Here is a 24,670-nt window from a genome sequence, read left to right as displayed (position 1 = left end):
AATGTGGATTATGCATAGATTTACAAGAATTAGAGACTCAATGTGAAAATTAATTAAGTTGAAATGTTAAAAAATGAAACTTTATGAGTAAAATTCAAAAGGGTAATACAAATCCCATGGAAGAAATAGGGAAAAATGGGATTGAAGAAAGTGACTAACCAGGAGAATGAAGCGATCGTGAAGATGATGTGGAATCTGAAAATGGATCGAACGAATTGTGAAAGAGGAATTTGAGAGGGTGAGGTTCCTTGATTATGTGTTTGATGCAACGAATATTTTAAAGAAAATGCCACTGGAAAAGAATATTTGTCACCCATTTTGTTAATTCACAATTTTTTGTGTAGGTTTAATGCCTTATTAAGTTATTATTATAAAAAAAAAATCAAAGTAATCTAGTATTATATTTTTATGAAGGGAAAATCCGTTCATTGAATATACTAATCATGAATTCTTTTGTCCTCAACGTATAAGTATTATAGACTATTTTGAGTTTTAATTTTATCGGAGACTAAATTTGTCCATATGAAAATTTGTAAACGATTAAAATGGATTTCACTCTTGTCCTTTTTTTGTTCTTTTGTGGAATTATTGTTGTATAATAAAGAAAAAGATCGACATCATCAATTTTAAATAACAATTAAACAATGAATAAATAGTCAATTTCGTCCATAAATTGGTTATATTGTCAATCAACCATAATTCTCATACTATCAAAATATGAATTCAGGTTGTGATACCTTTTCCACAACTTTGATGGGAGATGGTTAAAGGCTCCATCAGAAAGATTGGAGTGTGTGGCGTCGTTCATGCTGAATTGTGGAGCATATATCTTGGTTTTATATGACTTGACGAGAGCGTATTCCGCAGTTCATTGTATAAATGACTCTAAAATTCTTATTAACATAATTACAAATAATTGTAAGTTTAGCGGAGCGATTCTTATGTTGGTGCGGCATATTTGCAACCTTTTGACTTTAGATTGGCGTGTCTAACTTCATCATATTTGGAGGAGTGAAATTGTTGTGCGAATCAGTTGCGAAATTTAGACTTTCTTCAAACTCTTTTATGGTTACTAAAATGGAGCATCCGTCTAGTAAGTTTCATAGATTTTTTTCTCTATATTTCAAAGGTTTGCTTGCCTATGCATGCTCAACTAATTACTTAGTTTTCTTTTAGGCATTTTGGTCCTCTTTTTAACAAAAATATAACCATCTAAAATTACATATATCAATTATTTTTACTTGTTAAGAGCATACAACTTTTTATACCAAGAACAGATTACACTCTTCATTATTCTAATAGTATTTGCTAATAATATTCATAAAATGATTTTTTATGGAGAATTTTCATAAAATTATTGTATTTTTTTTTTGTCAAGTAGTCTAGTGGCTAGAATTAATTTTTTTAAGGTGAATAAGTGGGGTGTCCGGGATTCAAACCTCAACCTCTGCATAAGACAATACATGTCCCTGCCAACTGAGTTATGCTTACGGGAGACTTGTATCCTTTTTTTTTATAGATAAAATGATTTTGTATCAAAAGCAGTATCAAAATGGCGATTCTTGCACACGGGTTAGGCTGGTCACCAAAATCCAACAACACAGACCATGCTTACCACATTCCAATTTGTCAAGTTTGGAAAAGAGTGGAAGAAAGGACACTCTGATATATGTAATTTTATTCACCCAAATAATTTCACAAAATTAATGTGCCATCATAGCATGTCATCATGGCTCTCAGGGGGCCCGCATAGCCAGATAGTTGATAGTTACTCCCTCCGTCCCAAATTGTATGTCACTTTAAAAAAAAATATCTGTCCCAAATTATATGTCGCTTTACAATACCAATGAAAAATTAATGTTACTTTTCCTATTATATCCTTAACTATTTATTACTCTCTCTTCTTTCAATTCCTTCATTTATCTTTCCCATATCATTTATTGAGGATAATTTTGTAAAACAATTCATAATATCTCTTTCCCACACAATATTAATTATAAGTATTTCTTAATATGTATAAAATGTCCAAAACGTCATACAATTTGGAACGGAGGGAGTAAATGAATAAGCATATTTCTTGCCAACAATTAATTGGTCAGCTTGAAGATTGCTATTTAGTGCTACACATCACCCACCAAGAGTTGATACAAGTAATATCATATATCAGAACTCAATCACATAACTGATTACAAGCTCCAACATGTGCTAGCATAAAGATACTGGACCATCTCAACATGTCCTTCCATTTTCCACATTTCATGAAAAACAATACTATGGCTACTATCATCAAGTAAAAGTGCAATCATAGTTGGCAATAAATAAACAGGTAAATATAAGAAAAATTGTTCAGCAGTCAGCACCTGATCCGTTGATTGTTAAATAAAAGGGTAAATTATTTTATTGATTTTCTCAACCTACAAATTATACAGTATCCACAATACAATTTTTTTACATGAATGAAGTAAGAATTATCTCAACAAATGATATGCTAGTACATATTGTTGTCTTAAGCCTTACAGCATCAGCTTCAGAGAACTTCATACTGAAACCATATCAGTGCCAAAGCTTTTATTTTCCTCTGTACTCACAAGCAAAATTACAGAAATCCAATTGTTGTATTTGCATGCTCAACAAGCAATCCTGAAAGAAATACTTCATAAGTGTGAATCAACACCTAGTTGAATGACAATTTCAACCATTTCCTTCCTTAGAGGCTCCAGTACTTGGTTTTTTGCATGAAAGATTCACCACAACCACGTTGGCCTTTGGAGTTTGGATTAATGAAAACGAACTCAGATCTGCCAGAAAAATAGGGGAAATAGTATTTTAAACACCGAAAAGAAAAATATAAGCAAGTAGCAGGATCATGCACATGTAACCACACGCTAATATTATGCCACATATTCATCAACATCTTCCTCTTTTTACAAAAGAGGTCTAAAGCTTTACAAAAGAGGTGTATGGCTGCCACATATGCTAAAATAAAGGCAGAGCAGCATCAGAAGGATCCGATCAAGAGCAGTAGATTCAAATAGAGCCTATGGCTGTGCTATTTAGTACAAAGTATTGCCAAATAGATGCTAAAATAGCGTAGTGGAATTTGTGGCACGCTATTTAGTACAAAGTATTGTCAAATAGCAGCTATAGTTGCGCTGTAGCATCGTAGCATTGTAAAAGTTGAACAAACTGCTATTTTCCGCAATTGACAACATCAATCCAAAGATCAAATAGTAACTAATGTGAATTAGTGTCTTTTAAGCTTGTGCTCTTGGGCATAGAAATTTCATTTAGTGAGCTATAGCATCGTAGCATATTAAAAGTTGAATAAACCACTGTTTTCCGCAATCGACAAAATGGATCCAATGATCAAACAGTAACTAATGTGAAATAGTGTCTTCTGAGCTAGTGTTCTTGGGCATAGAAATTTCATTTAGTGAAGTACAATTTTACCCACGTAGAATCAAGATTGCAACAAAATCACTGACTACTCCTAAGACCAAGCATAGCATAGCAGAATACTGAAGCCACGTTTCATGAGGGTGAGGGTGATGAAGGATCATGCCTGCGGGCGGAATATTCAGTTTGGATGCGATCATCCCTCAACCTAATGAGGTTTATGACATACGTGAGAGATCTAATGATCCTGGTTGAGAGGAGGTAGAATGTTGGTAAGATTTAATCTTTGTTCCCTTCTCATGTTGTCCAGCATATTTTATAGGACCCACTTTTTCCTAATATTGAGATGGATAATTTAATCTGGACAGGCGAGAGGAATGGTATTTATTCGGTTTGTTCCGGGTATAATTATATGATGAGGTTTATGGAGTTGACAAGGTCCATGTTGAGGGAAATTGGGATAGCATGTGGTGTGCAAGACACCAAAAGTTCGTGATCTAGCTTGATGTCACGGTTGTCAACCAACTCGCTCAAATCTGACAGCACGTCATGTTCAATGCCCTGTAGCGTGCGAATTGTGTAATGAGTTGAGGATGATTGGCACATCTTTTTTAACAGTCCAGAGATTATGCAATGTTGGGCACGTTGCATTTCACATTGTTCGTGCTGTTAGTGTGCACAGCAGATTGCACGCTGTGTGTTACGGAACCTTATAACACAAAGGTTCTCCAACACAAACAGCGTGCAATCTGCTGTGCACAGTAATAGAATAAACAACAGCGACATTCAAGAACCACCTCTGCAAGGTTGCGTGAAATGCAACATAGACGCCGACTTCAATCACTCATTAAACTTTACTAGCTACGGATGTTGCATCAGAGGAACGAGGGTGACTTAATTTCTGCCATGTCAGGCTGGACAGTCCCGGTTCAAGAAGTTCATGAAGGTGAAGCACTTGGACTATGGAACGCTATAAAGTGCATTCACAGCAGCAGTTTGCAGTGTTACATTCGAGACTGATTCAAAATAAATCGGTTGATGCTATTAATTCTCGTTCAAGTGGTGTGTCAGAATTTTGTGTCATAGTTTCAAATATTAGAAATATGCTAAAAAATTAACTATGTAAACATAAAAACTACCTAAACAGAAGGATTAGCTACTTGGATAATTGTCTACCTAGATAAAATTCATAAGCAATAAATATGAACGAAATTCAACAAAGAGATTTCAGAAAAATTCCAAGAGTAGAATGAAAGAATTACCTTAGTTAATCATGAACGAAATCCAAGTTTATCTTCAACCAATTCATCATATTTCTCGTTTTTAAATATCCATGTGAGTGTCGTATCCGTAGTTCAAACAAAAATTTGATCTTACTTTAAATAGATCCTGCTAACATACAGTAAATCGATATTCCGAATTAGTTGTCTTTTGCAAAAGAAAAAAAAGAAAAAGAAAATAAAGTAAAAAACTGTTGATAGATAACAACCACAACATTATCTACATTAACATAAAATAAAAGATTCCATTACAATCATCATAGATCCAACAAAAAACACAACATTTCCATACATCGCCACAAAAAAAAAAACCCTAAAAACACAATTTTATTTACCAATTTTACCCCTAAGTTTAACCCCCAAAACCCTCTCCATTTTCCCCAAAACACCCTGATTAATAACAGCTTTACCATTCTCATACTCCTGAACAACCTGAACCCTTTCATTAATCAATTTCGCCAAATCACCCTGACTCATCTTCTTATCCAAACGCGCTTTCTGTATCGCGTGTCTCACTTCTCCACCAACCCGCTCTAACGCTGCCGGTTCAGCCGCTTCATCTAGTTTCCTCGCGTTTAAAACCGGTCCGGCCGTTGCTTTTTTGTTCGAACCGGCTGTTGGTTTTTTAACTGTTAACACTTCTGCTCCGGTTCGGAGGGCTTGGTTTACTGCTTTTGGGTTACGGAGGTCTTGTGCTTTGGGTTTGGTTTTGTGGAGAACCACGGGTTCCCAATCTTGTTTTATTGTTCCTACGGTTCGTGTCGGCATCGTAAACATATAAATTGTGAGGTCTCGAGTTCAAAAAAAAAAGATTAATGTAAATGAAATGGGAATGAGAAGTGAAATGTGAGGGTTGGGGTTTATATAGGGTGGTGAATGTGTATCTGGCAGATTCTGTTTTGTGATGGTGATTGGTGAATTGGATTGGGTTCGAGGTATCTCAAGAAAGTTCTAGTAAGAAGTAGAAGATATTTATTGCGTGGCGTTCAAGTTTGCGTGGAGAACAAGCTGAAATTTATCAAAATAAAACTTTTTCATTTTCAAAGATAAGAAAAGGAAAAACATTTTTCTAAGAAAAACAATATTTTTTATAACTATATAGATTTTATGCTTTTATTTTCTTTCTCGAATTTAATCGATAAAATCTTTTTTGTTAAAGATAGACGAAATGATAAAGTTATCATAAACTCACATATACAAAGGGGAAATGCGGATTCGAACTCCAATCATGACGTTCAACCTAACAATTTTGATATTTTTTTTTTATTAGTTGAGTTAGAACTTATGGGAGAATATATTCTTCTTTATCCTTGAAAAAGATCGTTATATTCTTTTTTATCCTTAAAAAAAATCAATGTATAAAATTTTAGCAATATTCCAATTTGTTGGTATTAATTTTTTTTTTGTTTCAGATCGATTTTAATAAAATTGGTTCTTTTTTAGGGGAAAATTGGTTCATTGTCAACCAATTTTTTTCCATTAATATATTCTTTTTTGAGGGGATGATCAATATATTCTTCTTTTTTCCCTCAAAAGTATATTATTCTTTTCCCTAAAAAAATTAATATATTCTTCTTTATCCTTAAACAAAATGAATATATGCATTTTTGTAATATTCTGATTTACTGATCTTAAATTATTTTTTTAATCAAATTTGTTCTTTATCAACAAAAACTTTTTGTTTATCAATTTGCAGCGATATGGATGTGTATTATGTAGTGAAAAAAAAATAGATTTTAAATAAGAGAACAAATGTTAATATTATCTAATTTTGAGTGAGAGATATACACGAATGAAGATTAATGGAGATCTATTTTAATAACCGAACTTTGTTGATGGTTCTCAGTAGTCTTTCACTCGTGCTTATCTCTAACTTAAATTAACATAAATTGACGATAGATAAATTGAGCAAATTTGAATTAATCATAAATTGCCATTTCGTCTACAAACAAGACACAAAACAAATAAATTGCTATTTGTGTTTCATTTATCATTTATCAATGTGAATTAATGTTCAATAAATTTTTACATCAACAAAAACATTTTATACGAATTGGAACTCAGGCTAAACAAGATTAAGGAAAGTCTAAAAAGACACTGATGCAAGTTTTGCATATTATTTATGAATGAGGTGCTCATTTCAATAACACGAATCAAACTCGAGTTCTTTTGAGATATGAGTCGAATCTTTCAACTTGATCAATATTCGTTGATTAATGAGTTATTTGATTGTGTCTACAATGAAATTCACCAGTGATATTTATAGACAAAAAAAAAATCAAGTATAAATCAATCATATTAGCCATGATTGTGGTCATTATAAACATAAAAAATAAAAATCAAAGTTCTTAATCAGTATGATTACTCGTTTAAACTCACGTAAACATGTGATAAAATAATAGTTTTTTTATTTGTTCTCCACATTATACCACTCGTTCAGTCGCCATTCCATCCATATTATTTCTCTAATATTGCTTCATAGATATTGTCTTGGTTGTTATCTTTCGACTTAAAGATAAAAAGTAGACGTTGATGCTAAAATATCCGATTATCACGAACCCCGACCCCTGCATAAATTATGCAATGTCCCTATCAACTGAGTTAAGCTTACGGGGACGTCTTTTTTTCTTTCTAGTACATGTTTTTATTTTTTCCAACTTTATTTCAACTTGTAAATAAAAGAGAATATAGATTCAATATATTTTTTTCTTCACATTTTTCTTTTACAATATTTCAAAACTCACTCACCAGTCACCACTATTATCCTCGTTCCTCGGTTTTCATGTTAATCACACTTTTAGCGCTAAAACGTTATTTCACTTTTGGCGGCAAAATTTTCCACCTTATTTCACAATTCACATTTTTCAAATCGTAACCATTTCTCATACATTCCTCACAAAAACCCTTTCCATCTCACACTCTCTTCTTAACACAAATCCAACATGATTCGCCAAAAATCAATTCTCTCATTCTTCCATAAAACCTCGCCGGAAAATCGCACTTCCGCCGCCGCAAAAACCACCGCTCCATCCGCTCCGCAATCCAACCCCGAAGATCGTACTATCAAACCAGTCGTCAATCCACCGCCGCCGTCAGATGACGTCAGAGGAACTGACACTCCGCCGGAGAAGGTGCCGCGTCAGGTTTTACCGGCTAACTACGTGGCGAACACGAAGAACTCAGGTTCTTGTTTGTTTGAGAGTATCATGCATAAGTTTATTAAGGTCGATGATGGCGAAAAGGTTAACCAGAGGTAATTATCGTTTTCTTTCTTCTTTCTAATTTTGTAGTTTTATTCCTTTTCTCGTGTTATGTGAAATCGATAGGTTAGGGTTTTTGTTCAAGAAATGTGGAAAAATTGAACGTGATTTTTGCTATTGATTTTTGTATTTGTTCGCGGCGTTGAAGAATAAGTACTAATGCAATTTGTTTTGATGATTTATTGGAAAATAACGTGAAGGATTTTTTACTGAAGCTTGATGTACAGAATGACCTAAGATTTGAAATGATCCAGATTAGAGTGAAATTGGTTCAATGTTTAGGTTGATTTGAAACGGTATAATTAGAAATTGTGTTGAAGAATGATTATTAAGTACCTGCTTGGATAAACATCTTAATTAGAAGTTTAAAGTATAAACATTAATTATATAAGTTCTTATGTATAGGCTATTTTTAATACAATAGATAAAATAAATTCAAACTGCTTTTATATGAGCTATGATATTTTCATAAGTTATTCTGAAGAGCTTATGAAAATAAGCTGAAAATTACGAATGGACATGTTGTAAGATTTTTCTATCAGCTCTCCTAAACAGATAGTTATGCGAGTAGATAAACTCCAATAAGCCAATCCAAACAGACCTATGCATTTTGGAATTATCATGTCTGAATATGATTGTATAAGTTATGATAAAAATTATATACTTGAAATGTAGAGTTGAAACTGAAGACATTACTGAATCATAATGAAAAGTGTATAGATGCAGTTTCACTGAAATTTGATGTACAGAGTGACCAACGACCTTATACCGTGCATATTACAGTGGAATTGATGCAAGGTTGTAGGTCGATCTGGAAATATATGATTAGAAACTGTATAGAAGCACACTAAGCACTTATAGTATAAATGTTTATCATATAAGTGCTTATGTATAGACTATTTCACTAAGAAAAGATAAAATAAGGTCAAATTGTTTTCATATAAGGTATACGTTGTTTTCATTAGTTATCCTGGAGAGCTTATGAAAATAAGCTGAAAACAAGTTGTGGACATGTTATAAGATATTTCCATAAGCTCTTTCAAACGGTCTCACAAGTACTTATACTGGTAAATAACTTCAGTAAGTTAATTCAAACAGACAAACATGCCAAAAAATAAGCACTGATGCAACTTGTTTCAGTGATTTACTTGAAAATTATTTTGAGAAAATTTGACTGAAGCTTGATGTTCAGAATGAACTATGATTTGAAACTATAGAGTATGGTGAAATTGATACAACATTCTAGGTTGATTTGAAGCTATCTGATTAGAAACTTTATTGAAGCACGATTAGGCATTTTCAAATTTGAAATTAAGCACTTATAGTATAAAAGTTTATCATATAAGTGCTTATGTATAAGCTATTTCACTTAGAAAAGATAAAATAAAGTAAAACTGTTTTTATATAAGCTGTTTTCATTAGTTATCCTGGAAAGCTTATGAAAGTAAGCTGAAAACAACTTATGGACATGTTGTAAGCTGTTTCCATAAGCTATTCAATACTGTCTCACATGTACTTATACTGGTAGATAACTAGAATAAGTTAATTCAAATAGACACACTTTCTGAAGGAAGCACTGATAAAAATTATTTAGTTGAAACCGAAGAAGTTAGTGAATCATAATGGAAAGTGTTGTTTATTGGATGCCAGAACATTCTCATGTGCAATTTTTTTTGCAGGAGCCAGTCATCAAATCCTGATAGCTTCCCCAAACCATCTCCATCATCAAATATATTTACCGATACTAACCGGAAAGGACTGCAGAAAGAAGTAGCAGCAGCTTTTGAACCTTTGGTGAAAGCCAAAGATAATGCTGTAAATTTCAAAGAAAAAGTTAGTCATGATAATACGTTCAGGAGCCAGTCATCAAATCATGATAGCTTCCCCAGACCGTCTCCACCATCTTCTATATTTACTAATACTAACCGGAAAGGGCTGCAGAGAGATGCAGCAGCTTTTGAACCTGTGGTGAAAGCGAAAGATAATGCTGTAAATTTTAAACAAAAGGTTAACAGTGGAAACACGTTCCTGTTTGAAAATGATGATGATATTACTGGACCAGAAACCCCAGGAATGCAACCTCTTACTTCTAATGTAAAGCGAAAAGTAGAGGATGTGTCCAAGCTTTCTTCCTTGCGGGATTCGGGCAAACGAGTCAGATTCCTTGATGATTCAATATCACTGGACATGACCAAGAAGGAGTTAGAAATAGCTAGCAAGTTTGAGTGGCTTGATCCTTCTCGAATCAGGGATGCAAATGGAAGAAGGCCCGATGATCCGTTATACGACAGAACTACACTTTATATACCTCCTGAGGTTTTGAGAAAAATGACTGCATCGCAGAAACAGTATTGGAGTGTCAAATGTAAATATATGGATGTTTTGCTGTTCTTTAAAGTGGTTAGTCAATCAATAACTTTGATCATTGACATTTTATTCCTTTACATCCTGTGGTACATTTGTTTATTTACTACTGGTATTTTTTATACATAACCCTTAGTTAATGTGCCTAAAATAAATCCTCAACACAGGGAAAATTTTATGAGCTTTATGAAATGGATGCTGAAATTGGCCATAAGGAGCTCGATTGGAAAATAACATTAAGTGGTGTGGGAAAATGTCGGCAGGTGATTTCTAATTTTTAGTTGTGGTCGTTAACATTTCCCTTTATAATTTTGTGGTTCTCGACCCATTTTCTATGTTTATTACTTAATGTGAATTGTTTGAATTTGTTGACTCAGGTTGGTATATCTGAAAGTGGGATTGATGATGCTGTTAAAAACCTGGTTGCTCGTGGGTAAGGATACAATGGATTTAATTTTGAAGTTGATATGACTACTTTTTTTATACTAAGTAGAGATTTTATGCATCATATAAAAATGATATTTGCTAATCATTGATTATTGCACCATATGCATTAAATCTCAATAATAAATTTACATGGTGATAGTAGTTTCCTAGTAAATTGTTGGATACTCAGTATGATGTTTTTTTCCATTGTGAAGATATAAGGTTGGGCGAGTGGAGCAATTGGAGACATCTGAAGAAGCAAAAGCTAGAGGAGCTAATTCTGTAAGTTTTCTGTTAGTTATGATTCAATATATACTTTCATCTTCCTATATTTTCACGTGAGAGATTATTCCAGGTCTTATTTCATCTGTTAACATTCTGAAGTTCTTTCATTTTTGGTTATTATTCTTTTATCTCCATGTAACAAAAGCAGCTTTTTAGGTAGATTATAATTTGATCTTGCATACAGTGAACATTGCAGGACATGTAGTTGTCATTTGAAATTGGGCTTTTTCTGGTCAACTAAATTTTTAGAACTCTCTGTATGTTAGGTCGGTTGTTACTATTAGACTGTGTTAGAAAAAATAAACAACGCATGTTGCCGATAGGAAAAGGGATAAAAAGGAGATTCAATTGGTGAATCAGATTGGGACAAGGGAGAGATCAAGTTCTCTCTAGTAACCTGAGAGTGCTTCATTCATATCAATAGATACTCGCTTCTTTCTTCTTCTATACTAGTTGGTTCCAATCAGTATACTAGTTTAGCTGGTGTCCTTAATTCTTTTGATCTGGTGGTTTTTTTCCATGGTCTGACTCTTGCTGCTTGATTGCAGGTTATTCAAAGAAAATTAGTTCAGGTAGTCACCCCATCAACCAATGTGGATGGTAATATTGGCCCTGATGCAAACCATCTTCTTGCAATAAAAGAGGTTCCCACTTCTCACCGTTGTTGAATTGTTCATTTTCTGTGTGCTATGATAAGTGTTTGTGATGTATAATGATGTTAAATGTTAATACTTTGAATTATTGTTGTGACAATGAATTGTATATTTTCTTCAGGAAAGCAATGGCTCGGATAATGGTTCAGTTACATATGGATTTGCTTTTGTTGATTGTGCTCGTCTTAGGTTATGGGTTGGTTCTATTGATGATGATGCGTCATGTTCTGCTTTGGGGGCTTTATTGATGCAAGTATGCTCAAAATTCCCTTCCTTAACTGGTTCCTATTTTTGGATGTAATTTCTGTGATTGATCTTTTAATATGTCAAATTGTTAGCTAATTTGCTTATGTGAATGCAATCTTAGGTGTCACCCAAGGAAATTATATATGAACGCAGAGGTGAACAGTCTTATTTCTTTGCCTTTAGCTTGAACACACTTCAATTCTGTACCTTACATAGGATTATTTCTTATTGTGAAGTACAATGTTTTTACAGGGGTATCCAAAGAAGCTGAGAAAGCATTTAGAAAATTCTCTTTAAATGGTGAGTTGTTATGTTTCATTGCAGTTTAGTAATACACCAGCAAGCTATTGAAAGTATTATAGAGTCTTAAATGTGTTTCTACTATACTTTGCCTTGGAAGTTGTATGTAAATATCAAGGTTAGGAAAGTAATAGTTTTCTACAGTTTTGCATAACAATTTAATAACAATCATTTTGGGGTGGCCAATTATTGTATGTTATTCATTGGCGCATTTAGTTCTGCTTTGACTTAAAGATACATAATGTTTTTGGAAATCAGTTAATACCTTACCTGTATCTCTATGATATCTGGAAATAGATGTGGAACAAAGTGGTCTCTTAGGAATTCAGGCTACCTGTCCCCCTATGAAATTAAGCTGATATGGTATTATATTCATTTTTGTAATTTATCTGCTAACCGTAACATCTCCACATTTGATATTCTGTTTTATGTGCTGAATTGCCGATAGCTTGTTCTTCTAGCGTAAACAGATTAATTAGATTGTGCTTCATATACATTCTGTCTTGTGTATTAACAACGTGAATAGCTCAATACAAAAGCTGCACTTGGAATAATTTAGTTACCAAATTTTTACACTATGTTGCAATTAGATATTTTTGCTTGATATAAAGTTTTTGTAGCATGAATTTTTCGAAGTATTTTTTTTACCTTTACTATGTTGAATATGTATGTGTGTGTGTATGGTTTAAATTTAAAAAACATAATTGGACCTCGTTATTTGTTTCTGTTCCACTTGCAGGTTCCACAACACTACAATTGACTCCTATGCGGTCGATCACTGACTTGGTGACCTCAGAAATTAGTGATTTAATTCACTCGAAAGGATACTTTAAGGGTTCGTCTAATTCACTGGATCATGTGCTGACCAATGTGATTCACTGTGAAATCACGTTATCTGCTCTTGGTGGACTGATAGGTCATCTGAATAGATTGATGGTATAGCTTTGTGTTTACTGTGATACCTTTTTTGAGCAGTGTGCAACTATGTTGTTTATAATGAGTAATCTGTTCTTCTTTTCATACAGCTAGATGAGGTCCTTCAGAACGGGGACATTTATCCATACCAGGTTTATAAGGGTTGCCTCAAAATGGATGGTCCAACCTATATAAATCTAGAAATCTTTGGCAATAGCAACGATGGTGGAAAAGCAGGCAAGTGCTTGTTCTATTTGAGCACTCTTAACCCTCTAACATATTACATTGGAAATTTCAGTATTAAAAAGTCTGTTCTGCTTGTGTTCCAGGTACATTGTACAAGTATCTTGATAACTGTGTTACTTCATCTGGAAAGCGGCTTCTTAGGAACTGGATCTGTTGTCCATTGAAAGATGCTGAAGGAATTAATAATAGGCTTGATGTGGTAGACCATCTAATAGCTTCCCCTGTAATTGTGTCTCATATTGCACAACATCTTCGTAAGCTTCCAGATTTGGAACTATTACTTGGCCGAACCAAGTCCAGCCTAAAAGTATCAAGCCCTATCTTACTGCCCTTGTTGGTAAAGAAAATATTGAAACAGAGGGTAAGTTCTACTGTTTCTTATGCCAAATTTGTACAGGATTGTTAATTAGTTCTTTCTATGATATTTCTGAACAATTTCTCGCACTCTTGTTTTGAATGGAATCAACTTCTCATTTGAATGCCAAAGAAAACATATTGATTGTAATGCCTTTCATTGCATTACTTAGTTTAGTTGCATATTTCATGTCATGGATAATGAAATCAAGGATCTTTAGAATTTCGTTTATAAATGACATGTCGAAAATATGTGCCGAAGGTTTTTCTGTTATTTAGTGCACAAATAACTTTCAATGTAAATACATACAGGTGAAAGTGTTTGGGTCACTTGTGAAAGGCCTTCGGACTACTCTGAGTTTGTTGCTTATACTACAGAAAGAGCAGCCTCTAATATCATCCTTGACCAAAGTTTTCAAACTTCCAGTTCTTACTGGAAGCGATGGGCTCGATCAATTTCTTACTCAGTTTGAAGCAGCTGTAGATAGTGATTTCCCAAATTACCAAGTATTTTTCTTCCTTGTTACACTTACAAATAATATGAAACAAAACTTCTTGTATGTATTCCTCCTAGTCTGATATATACTTGTATATTGCATGAAATTGTTAATTTTGATTGATTGGAGATTGATATGTACTATCACTGAATGTGCTCTTATGTCATTTGTAAATTAGAATACAAACCATTAGATGTTGGTCACAACTCACTGTTATATCTGGAAATTTGAAATTCCTAACAATTTAACAGCTTGATAAATTCCTATCAATTCATTTAACAGTGTAAAATTGAAATGGACCACTTCGCTGAGAAGTATTTTATTCGTCACAACATTCACTTATAGTTAAAAATGTATTTCGAGTTTGCCATGTGCATTATCTTTGAAACTGTTTTGTTATAAGGGTGACGGCTAGAATATAATCTTCAACTTGTATGTATGTCTGACCTTATATTTGTTGCCAGAATCATGATGTTACGGATACAGACGCCGAAACACTCACAATACTTGCTGAACTATTTTTGGAGAAAGCTAATCAATGGTTTGAAGTTGTTCACGCCATCAATTGCATTGATGTACTAAGATCTTTTGCTGTTACTTCCAGCTTTTCATGTGGAACTATGTCTAGGCCTGTTATAGTGCCAACATCAAAAAGTACAAGTAAAGATAGTGGAGCACCTGTGCTCAAAATGAAGGGACTGTGGCATCCATTTGCTCTTGGAGAGACTGGACGTGAGCCTGTTCCAAATGACATGATCCTTGGCGAGAATGAAGGTGGGCATCATCCTCGCACATTGCTTCTGACAGGGCCAAACATGGGTGGAAAATCAACACTTTTGCGTGCTACCTGTCTAGCTGTTATTATGGCCCAGGTTCTCATCCTTCTCCATTCTACTAGCTTTTTTTAGCTTAGGTGTCTCTGATGAGCAGTTACTTTTCTTAAACTATGTTGATGTTAATTTCCAAGCTTTTGATACAAAGGAAACAATAGCTTCAACACATATTTGTTAGATTTTTCTGTTGCCTCTTATAATATGCCTCTGACGTCTCTGCAGTTAGGATGCTATGTGCCGTGCGAAAATTGTGTTCTTTCAGTTGTGGATATCATCTTCACACGCCTTGGAGCCACAGATAGAATCATGGCAGGCGAGAGTAAGTACTCTGACAAACAGCAAATGAGATTTATTGTTATATTAGAGGTGTTGCTCATCCATCAATTTTTCCAATAGAGATTTTCAGCACTTTGAAATTCAGGATTGTGGTTCTAAAATATTTCAATGTGTAGTCATGCAGTTTACCTCATGAATTTATGGCTTTGCGATTCTAATGAACTATGTTTTTGTTTTTAGGTACCTTCTTTATTGAGTGTACAGAAACTGCATCAGTGCTTCATAATGCTACTCAAGATTCTCTTGTTATCCTTGATGAATTGGGTCGGGGAACAAGCACTTTTGATGGCTACGCCATTGCATATGCTGTAAGACTCCATTCTTCACCATTCTTTATCTTTCTCTTAAATGATATTTTTGGTTCTGGTTTTGAGTACAATGGTTCTATACTTACTACGAGGTGGGCATACTGAAAATTTATCCAATTCCTTATCCTGTAATTTTGCTCCATGCTTTGAAAAGCATTTTTAGGCTATTAACAATTCTATGGATGCTCACAGGTATTCCGGCATCTGATTGAAAAGGTTAACTGTCGATTGCTATTTGCAACGCATTACCATCCGCTAACAAAAGAATTTGCATCTCATCCACGCGTTACAATGCAACACATGGCTTGTGCTTTCAAGTCAAAATCTGATACCCTTTCCAAACAAGATCAGGAACTAGTTTTCCTATACCGGCTTGCCCCCGGGGCATGTCCAGAGAGCTACGGATTGCAGGTTGCACTTATGGCTGGAATCCCAGAAAAAACTGTGAACGTTGCTTCAAAGGCAAGCCAGCAGATGAAAATATCAATTGGCAAAAACTTTAGGTCAAGTGAACAGAGATCAGAGTTTTCATCTCTTCACGAAGAATGGCTGAAGACCTTGATGTCTATCGCAAGAATAGAGGATGTTGAATCTTTTGATGATGATGTTTTAGATACATTAGTCTGTTTGCGGTATGAACTAAAGTCTTCGTTTAAATCAGGTAACTAGAGATGTAGAGTGCAGCAGGTAGGGCTACTAATCTTACTTCTACAAAACTGCTTGTAAATTTTTACTTATTTCCTTAGTGATTAAAGAACACCTGTTTTCATTTTGGAAAAACGTGGCTTGTTTATTCTTGTTTTGGAGAAAGCTGAACTATTGTAAATTATGCGATTGAAGGAGTTGAAGAATGCATTGTGGTTATATACTGCAATAGGAGCATGCATGCTCAAGATATTATTTATAAACTTAACTAATTCAAGCATTGCTAGGCAGAGATTTTCGATGGGACAGAAGTAATTACAACTTATAACAGCTAGGATGGAATTAGAATTTATTTATAAACACAATTATCCTATAATACAACCACTCACACACACACACACACACACACACACATTATGCATTCATGGAATTGGAAGTGAAGTTGAAGTTTGCTAGCCAGTTAGCACTTGCCAATTTCACGCCAAGAGTATAATTTTGTTGAACTTGCCAATTTGAATTCATAAGGTTGCGTCCGAAATAGAGTACAAATACAACCTTTCATAGTACAATTGTTAGTAACTAAAATCAATGAGAACTTTAGAGTCACACTGAGATGGGAGACACCTTCCTTCCAAGCCATGTCCATGCTAATATACATTCTTCATATTTCTTCTTGGAGAGCTTTATTGGTTCCGATCTTGTGGCTATTATCTTTATCCATCTTCCGTCTAAATCACTAAGTGTTTGTCTTAGCGGTAAGATTTATACTAACGCATGTTTGGAGTGAAGCTCCAATTTGTATGCTCATTGGAGAATCCCATGCAAGATGTGGATTATTTGTATGCTCTTAGCGGTAAATTTAAATTTATGTTAACGTCAAATATTTGTATGCTCTTTGTTGAACCCCATGCAAGACGCGGATTATTAAAATATTTTTGTTTCATTTTTATTTGATAATTTTTTTGTTTCAATATCATTAATGAATAATATTTCAAATTTAATTCTCTTTTTTAAGAAATGAATTAAATAAATTCAACTTTATACAGAAATTATAAATCAATTTGGTTTTGACACTATTGTCACGGACTCACACCTAACAAAACTTCCTTTAAATATTTTTTTTTATTGAGTTATTCCTTTGAAGATTTGAAACCATAGAAAAATTGCATTGATCCCAATACCACTTCTTTACCAAATAACCCGCCAACATTTTTTCCCATGATTTTTTTGTGTCCACATAAAGAAACGAAACTCTCTCCAAAACTACCTGGTCTTCTATACTCTCCACAAAACTCTCTCCAAAACTCTCTCTCCTTTGTGCTTCCTATTCTTCTCTCTCTCCCACTCTATGAACTACCATTTTTGTTACACATCAAGAACATGCATATGTGAAAGACATAAACAAAACAAAAAAGTTACACAACATTATAATTTTCATGTCTTCGCAACCACAACATAATCGCAATCAATTCTACACAAAGTAAGAGATCACGATAGTAGTAACTGCAACTGCAATTTAAAACCATCAGACACGCACATGGTTAATTAACTACGTAACCATATTTTTCCTAGGAATATTAATTTTACATCTTCATGCATGCAATGGATAGCATAGAAGATTTCACACACGAAGAACTAGAAGATGATCGTAATCAAAAGAAAAAAGACACAACAAAATCCAAAAGAAGACAACTAGGACTCTCATGCATGTTAAGCACTGAAGTTGGTGCAGTTCTAGCAGTGATACGACGTTATCCCGAATTTACTCCTGTCTACAACATATCTTCTCCTGAAGAATCCTACGATTCTTCCATTATTAATTCTTTAAGGTCTCTCCGTTCTCTCATATTCAATCCTCAACAAGAATGGCGCACTATCGATCCTTCCATTTACCTTACTCCTTTCCTTGATGTCATTCAAAGCGATGATGTTCCAGCGTCCGCGACAGGCGTTGCACTTTCTTCCATACTCAAGATTCTCAAGTTTCAAGTGTTTGATGATAGGACTCCAGGCGCAAAAGAAGCTATGGAATCGGTTGTAGTGGGGATTACTAGTTGTAGACTCGAGAAAACTGATCCGGTTTCTGAAGATGTTGTCATGATGAAGATACTTCAGGTATGGATAAACAACTTAATTAAGCATTGACATAAACACTTACGATATAAGTGTTTATGTATAATTTATTGTTATAAGAAAAGATTAAATAAAGTCGAAAATTTTCATATATGCTATCCTGGAGAGCCTTTGGAAATAAGCTAAAAACAATTTATGGACGCTATTTCCATATGTTAGTACATATGGTCAAATGAAAACAGGCCTATAATAATATTTAAAAATAATAATTGTCTTTTAATTTGTAGTATACTATGATAGTTATAAGGTTTGAAATCATCTGCAATGCTAACATGTGCAAACGCCGAGAAAGCGTTGAATCATGATTTTCGTCTTTAGATGTAGATTCAAAAGCTCTCTGGTGGATGCACATGTGTAGCGCCGCCGAGGATTCAATTATTATAATGTTGGGACTATGCTGGATATTGATCAACCCAATTAAAGTGTGTAAATTCTTTAGAAGAAAATGCTAAATCTTATGCTACAGGTTTTGGCAGGGATAATGCACCATAAAGCTTCAGTATTACTCTCTGATCAAGCTGTTTGCACACTTGTGAATGCATGTTTTCAAGTTGTGCAACAATCTGTGGGCAGAGGAGATTTACTACAAAGAAGTGCAAGGTACACAATGCATGAGCTTATTCAAGCAGTATATGCAAGGTTACCTGAAATTGAAGGGAATGATAGGGAAGGAGATTCTGAATCAGACGTAGAAGATGTTGATGATAACGCGGGTTTGAAATCCGGTTATGGTGTTCGTGCCGCAATTGATATATTTCATTTTCTGTGTTCTTTGTTGAATGTTGTTTCTGTAGTTGAGGCAGATGGATCAACTACTCATACAGCTGATGAAGATGTTCAGATTTTTGCTTTGGTTTTGATTAACTCAGCTATTGAATTGAGTGGTGATAAGATAGGGAATCACCCTAAACTTTTGAGGATGGTCCAAGATGATTTGTTTCATCATTTGATTTACTATGGAACTTGGTCTAGTTCATTTGTCTTGTCTATGATTTGCAGCACAGTTTTGAATGCCTATCACTTTCTAAGAAAGTATGATTTCATCACTATTAATATTAGGAACAAAAATGAAATTCATCTCCAAATTCATTTGTCTTGTCTTGTGCTTATATTTTATTTGTTTCTTTGTGTAGGTTTCTTCGTTTCCAATTAGAAGCATTCTTTGGACATGTACTAATAAGAGTCGCAACTCTTGGAAGCACAATGCAGCTTCAAGAAGTAGCAGTTGAAGGGATAATAAACTTCTGCAGACAACCAACATTCATTGCTGAAGTTTATGCAAACTATGATTGCAATCCGTTATGCCGAAACATATTCGAAGAAGTTGGAAGATTGTTATGCAAGCATTCATTTGCATTAACTGGTCACTTAACAAGTTTACACATTCAAGCCTTTGAAGGACTATTGATAATGATTCACAACATTGCAGATAACATTGACAAAATTGATAACAGAACACCTTTAGGTCCTTACACAACTCAATTGATTGAGTATAAACCTTTTTGGGAGGAAAAAGAAAAAGATGATGATTTAGAAGCTTGGGTTGAACATGTTCGAATCACGAAAGTGCAAAAGAAGAAATTACTTATAGCCGCGAATCATTTCAATAGAGATAATAAAAAGGGTTTAGAGTACTTGAAGCATGCTAAGTTAATCTCCGATCCTCCTGATCCGAAGTCGTATGCTTACTTCTTCCGGTTCACACCTGGTCTAGACAAAAAGGCGCTCGGCGAATATCTTGGTGACCCTGATAGTTTTTACCTCGAAGTTCTTAGGGAGTTTACAGAAACTTTTCATTTTAATGGTATGGTTCTTGACACTGGATTGAGATTTTTTCTTGAAAGTTTTTGGTTGCCAGGCGAGTCGCAAAAGATTGAGCGTGTGTTAGACGCGTTTTCCAATAGATTCTATGATCAACAATCGTCAGATTTATTTGCAAGCAAGGACACTGTTCTTATTTTGTGCTACTCACTTATTATGCTTAACACTGATCATCACAATGCACAAGTCAAGAAGAAAATGACAGAAGAGGAATTCATCAAAAACAATAGAACAATCAATTCAGGACAAGATTTACCAAGAGAGTATCTTTCTGAACTTTTCCAATCTATTACCAACAATGCAATTGTAATGAAGCAAACTGAATTGTCATTAGACATGACCCAAAGCAAGTGGACTCAGCTTATAAACCAGTCGAAAGTAATGCAAAGTTTTGTACAATGCGAATTTGATCGTAGAATGTGTAGAGATATGTTTGCCTGCATTGCCGGTCCATCGGTAGCCGCTCTTTCGTCTTTCTTTGAGCATGCAGATGAAGAGGAACTTATGCATGAGTGCATTGAAGGGTTATTTTCAGTTGCGAGGATCGCACAGTATGGATTAGAAGACACACTTGATGAACTCATAACATCATTTTGCAAATTCACAACACTTCTAAATCCTTATGCTTCAACAGAAGAGACAATGTTTACATTTAGTCATGATATGAAACCAAGACTAGCAACAGTTGCTGTTTTCACCTTAGCGAACGATTTCCGAGACTCAATTCGAGGAGGGTGGAAGAACATAGTAGATTGCTTGTTGAAACTCAAAAGGCTAAGGTTGCTACCTCAATCCACCATCGACTTTGATGCGCCAGCGAACGCACCAACAATGCCTGAATCATCAGGTGTCGTCTCTCCAACTGCTAATCATAAATCCGGAACTCATCATCGGTTTCCAAGCGTCATGACTCGTTTATCGCTTCTTTCGCAAGAAAACTCAGAAGATGGTTTGACACTTGGTAGTGAATTTGAACAAAATCTCAAAATGATAAAACTGTGTAGAATTGGTAGCATCTTTGGAAGTAGTTCAAACATTCCAAAAGAATGTTTACAAAACCTTGGAAGATCTTTGATATTTGCAGCTGCTGGAAAAGGCCAAAAGTTTAGCACACCGGTCGAGGAAGAAGAAACCGTTGGATTTTGTTGGGATTTAATCACTGCATTATCATTAGCCAATGTTCATAGATTCCATATATTTTGGCCAAACTTCCATGAATATCTCCTAACAGTTGCTCAATTTCCAATGTTCTCACCAATCCCTTTTGCAGAAAAAGCACTTTTAGCCCTTCTCAAGGTATGTCTCAAACTCTTTTCAACACCAAGAGAAGACAAACTTGCTGAGGAACTTATTTTCAAATCCATAACATTGATGTGGAAACTCGATAAAGAAATACTCGACATGTGTTACGAGATTATAGCGCAATTGATGAGCAAAATAGTCATCCAATACCCTGCAAATTTACAGACTCAAGTCGGATGGAAATCAGTATTGAATTTGTTATCAGTTGCATGGAGACATCCCGAAACTTATGACCTCGCAATCGAGGCATTGATATCTTTATTCTCTGATGCCACTAATGTAACACGAACGAATTACGCGTATCTCATTGATTGCGCATTCGGTTGTTTCTTAGCGAAAAACAGTCCAATAGAGAAGAAAAAGAAGATATTAGATCTTTTAGCCGATTCGACAAACTTGTTGGTTCAATGGCAGAGAACACAATATACAGATCCAGGTAGTAATGTCAGTGTAGTAAGCAACACAAGTAGTTCATCAGCTGAAGACAATTTTCGAGGTCCTTCTAGTGCAAACTATAACATGAATTTGTTTGTGAAACTTGGTGAAATATTTAGAAGAACAAGTTTATCAAGACAAGAAGAGATAAGAAACCATGCAGTATATTCACTTCACAAAAGTTTCAACTTAGCTGAAGAAATGCTATATACATCATCAAATTGTATAAGCTATTTCAACCTTGTGATATTTGCTATGGTTGATGAGTTACATGAGAAGATGTTGGAATATTCAAGAAGAGATAATGCTGAGAGGGAAATGAGAAGTATGGAAGGGACATTGAAACTTGCTATGGAATTATTGTCAGCTATGTATTTGCAATCTTTGAGACAAATTACTGAGAGTCCTGGATTTAGAGCATTTTGGTTAGGAGTATTGAGAAGAATGGATACATGCATGAAAGCTGAGTTAGGACATTATGGTCCATCATCTTTGAGTGAAATTATTCCTGATTTGTTGAAAAAGATTATAACACAAATGAAGGATGAAGGAATTTTGGAGCCAAAAGAAGATGATGATATGTGGGAGATTACTTATATTCAGATTCAATGGATCTGTCCTCGTCTTAAGGATGAGTTATTTCCATTGTAAATATATATCTTTGATTTTGTTCCTTAATACAAAAAATAAAATTATTCAATTTTAATCCCTGAGTTTCTTTCTTATAAAAAGATTATTTTCTATTCTCCTTTCCATGATTACAGTTGACATCAATTCTTCTAGGACCAAAGTAATGACTAATTATTTCCATGGAAGACTTAAAAATACTATGTTTATGTCATCAAATTTCGGTTACTCCAAATGAAAATAGTATCTTCCATTCATATGCCATATTTCTAACTTCATTTTTTTCTTTTGGGTCATGTAGCATAGTGGTTAAAATTCACCTTTTTCAAGGTGAATAAGTGGGATAGCACAAAAATGAGTTGACAACCTTCATACATCTGTGCAATCTTTCCTCCAAAAGTGGTGTAGTCTTTCAGAAATCATAAAAAATGTAAAACACAAAAATCATTTTAAAATATCATGAAGAATCAAATACTTTTCACCACTTAAACTTAGCAATCAAAATTGTCTACATAATCAGGACTTGACTTGTAAACTCGTAAGAGTACACGGTCATGGATAATAAAAAATGACTTAAAAACACCGGTAAATGGCACATATACATAATATAACCCCAGTTAACAAAAAAGTAATTCAACATTTCAAAGAGCAAAACAAGAGCATCACACAGCCAGGCAAAATAGAAAAGAGGAACACATCAGACTGGACAAAGCATTGCAAACCAGACAAACGAAAAAAGAGAAGAGGACCACAAACCTGACATGCGAACACAAGAGAAGGCCGAAAAAACACAGTGCAACTCGTCTGAGACGAAAGCCAGAGATGACACAAAGCAACAGTGTCACACAGAGATGTAAGAGAAACACAAAGACTAGAGATTAGAGAAGATATTAGGATACAACTCTTAGAATTCAATAAACTGTGAGGCGGTACTGCGATTTGGGCTTTTTTAGAAAAAAATTCGAACTCCATAATCGTGAGTTTTTCTCGCATCTGTCCAGAAAACGAATATGTTCGTGAGCCAACTTGTATGGGTTGCTGGGCTCGTAAACTTGGCCAAGTCTACAAGCTGACTTGCAAGCTTTTTAACCATGATATAAATACAATTCCAAACAGTATTTATTTATTCATGAATTGCAGCAATTCCAAGGTGAAAATAAGGCAGAGTTATGCCTTTGAAAGCATAAAAGCTAACATTTTTGATGCATAAAAGGCCAGTCAATTTGTGTAAAGAGTACCTCACAAACTAGATTTTTTTTTTCCTTCTAGTGATCGATATTATCCAGCTTCTAGTGATCGATAATCACAATCTTAGTCTCTTGACATAATAAATTGTGAATATTAAACAATCTCACAATGTTACAACACTTCCTTTCGAGGGAGAGCCTCAGTATAATACTAAGGTTGTTGCCTTCTGACCTAGATATCACATTCAAATCTAAGAAACAGTCTCCCCACTTTCGGATAAGTGATTGATAAAAAAAAAAGTACATTGATTTACAAATTACAAACACCATTTACGAACTCAAACGACTGCTCAAATCGAACTCAAACGATATGAAATGAAGCCTACAATCAACTCTTCATCAGGAACTGAATGTATCTGATACAAAACACACAAAAAACACGTCTTTGTTAGACACAAGTGTAGAATGAACATCCTGGGAAATTAACTAAATCCAAGATAAGTTCCGAGAAGTATAATTTCTTCATTCAGAAACACTCACACATGTGGTTATACTCTTTTTCTAGTCAACACTCAACATACAGAAACATGTTCTTGATTTTATATTCCAAATAACATTATAGTACTAAACAAATTTGGATACATCCTATAATCAAATCATAAGCAATACAACATGCAATTACAACAAAACATAATACTTAAAAAAAAAGCAACCAACAACATACCTACCTACCTACATTACTCACTGAGATTATCATCATCATCATCAGAATCATCATCTTCAACTGCTTCCTGTATTTTCCATATGATACACTCCTACAC

General features: G+C 34.5%; 3 protein-coding genes across 6 annotated transcripts; 2 read left to right on the top strand and 1 right to left on the bottom strand.

The window, feature by feature from the left end:
• Positions 1 to 2,368: 2,368 nt before the first annotated feature.
• LOC11442572 (multiprotein-bridging factor 1c) lies at positions 2,369 to 5,521 on the bottom strand. Of its 2 annotated transcripts, XM_039826752.1 has the most exons (3): positions 4,977 to 5,521; positions 4,659 to 4,930; positions 2,369 to 2,798 (listed from the first exon to the last, which is right to left on the bottom strand). In XM_039826752.1, the coding sequence occupies exon 1, from the start codon at positions 5,451 to 5,453 to the stop codon at positions 5,004 to 5,006; it is 450 nt and encodes a 149-aa protein (XP_039682686.1). In that variant the 5' UTR covers positions 5,454 to 5,521; the 3' UTR covers positions 2,369 to 2,798; positions 4,659 to 4,930; positions 4,977 to 5,003. The 2 variants fall into 2 exon arrangements, with proteins under 2 accessions (XP_039682686.1, XP_039682685.1); XM_039826751.1 differs by having other exon boundaries at positions 4,659 to 5,521.
• Positions 5,522 to 7,435: 1,914 nt separating this feature from the next.
• LOC11436735 (DNA mismatch repair protein MSH7) lies at positions 7,436 to 16,563 on the top strand. Of its 3 annotated transcripts, XM_003620465.4 has the most exons (17): positions 7,439 to 7,929; positions 9,616 to 10,336; positions 10,468 to 10,563; positions 10,678 to 10,733; positions 10,942 to 11,008; positions 11,560 to 11,655; positions 11,786 to 11,917; positions 12,032 to 12,065; positions 12,163 to 12,210; positions 12,950 to 13,146; positions 13,236 to 13,362; positions 13,455 to 13,732; positions 14,038 to 14,232; positions 14,687 to 15,094; positions 15,278 to 15,374; positions 15,572 to 15,699; positions 15,892 to 16,563. In XM_003620465.4, the coding sequence occupies exons 1-17, from the start codon at positions 7,619 to 7,621 to the stop codon at positions 16,366 to 16,368; spliced, it is 3,468 nt and encodes a 1,155-aa protein (XP_003620513.2). In that variant the 5' UTR covers positions 7,439 to 7,618; the 3' UTR covers positions 16,369 to 16,563. The 3 variants fall into 3 exon arrangements, 2 of the variants coding, with proteins under 2 accessions (XP_024641259.1, XP_003620513.2); XR_005642181.1 differs by lacking the exon at positions 15,892 to 16,563 and having other exon boundaries at positions 7,436 to 7,929; positions 14,687 to 15,135; positions 15,572 to 15,591; XM_024785491.2 differs by lacking the exon at positions 14,038 to 14,232 and having other exon boundaries at positions 7,438 to 7,929.
• A 1,383-nt stretch (positions 16,564 to 17,946) lies between these two features.
• On the top strand, positions 17,947 to 22,686 carry LOC11437178 (ARF guanine-nucleotide exchange factor GNL2). Its single transcript, XM_024786590.2, has 3 exons — positions 17,947 to 18,459; positions 18,944 to 19,509; positions 19,611 to 22,686. Exons 1-3 carry the CDS (start codon positions 17,947 to 17,949, stop codon positions 22,684 to 22,686), a joined length of 4,155 nt encoding a protein of 1,384 aa, XP_024642358.2.
• The last annotated feature ends 1,984 nt before the right edge of the window (positions 22,687 to 24,670 follow it).

This window comes from Medicago truncatula, chromosome 6, assembly GCF_003473485.1.
Source record: "Medicago truncatula cultivar Jemalong A17 chromosome 6, MtrunA17r5.0-ANR, whole genome shotgun sequence".
Taxonomy (NCBI): domain Eukaryota; kingdom Viridiplantae; phylum Streptophyta; class Magnoliopsida; order Fabales; family Fabaceae; genus Medicago; species Medicago truncatula.
The sequence above is the reverse complement of the archived record's forward strand: the minus strand, read 5'-3'. Positions and strand labels throughout refer to the sequence as shown.

What these genes read in the sequence shown, in the direction of transcription:
- LOC11437178 (XM_024786590.2), top strand. Translation starts at nt 17,947, where the DNA reads ATGGATAGCATAGAAGATTTCACACACGAAGAACTAGAAGATGATCGT. An exon ending in TCATGATGAAGATACTTCAG is followed by an intron (nt 18,460 to 18,943) that starts GTATGGATAAAC and finishes CTTATGCTACAG; the next exon opens with GTTTTGGCAGGGATAATGCA. An exon ending in GCCTATCACTTTCTAAGAAA is followed by an intron (nt 19,510 to 19,610) that starts GTATGATTTCAT and finishes TTCTTTGTGTAG; the next exon opens with GTTTCTTCGTTTCCAATTAG.
- LOC11442572 (XM_039826751.1), bottom strand. Translation starts at nt 5,453, where the DNA reads ATGTTTACGATGCCGACACGAACCGTAGGAACAATAAAACAAGATTGG.
- LOC11436735 (XM_003620465.4), top strand. Translation starts at nt 7,619, where the DNA reads ATGATTCGCCAAAAATCAATTCTCTCATTCTTCCATAAAACCTCGCCG. An exon ending in AAGCTAGAGGAGCTAATTCT is followed by an intron (nt 11,009 to 11,559) that starts GTAAGTTTTCTG and finishes GCTTGATTGCAG; the next exon opens with GTTATTCAAAGAAAATTAGT. An exon ending in AGAAAATATTGAAACAGAGG is followed by an intron (nt 13,733 to 14,037) that starts GTAAGTTCTACT and finishes AAATACATACAG; the next exon opens with GTGAAAGTGTTTGGGTCACT.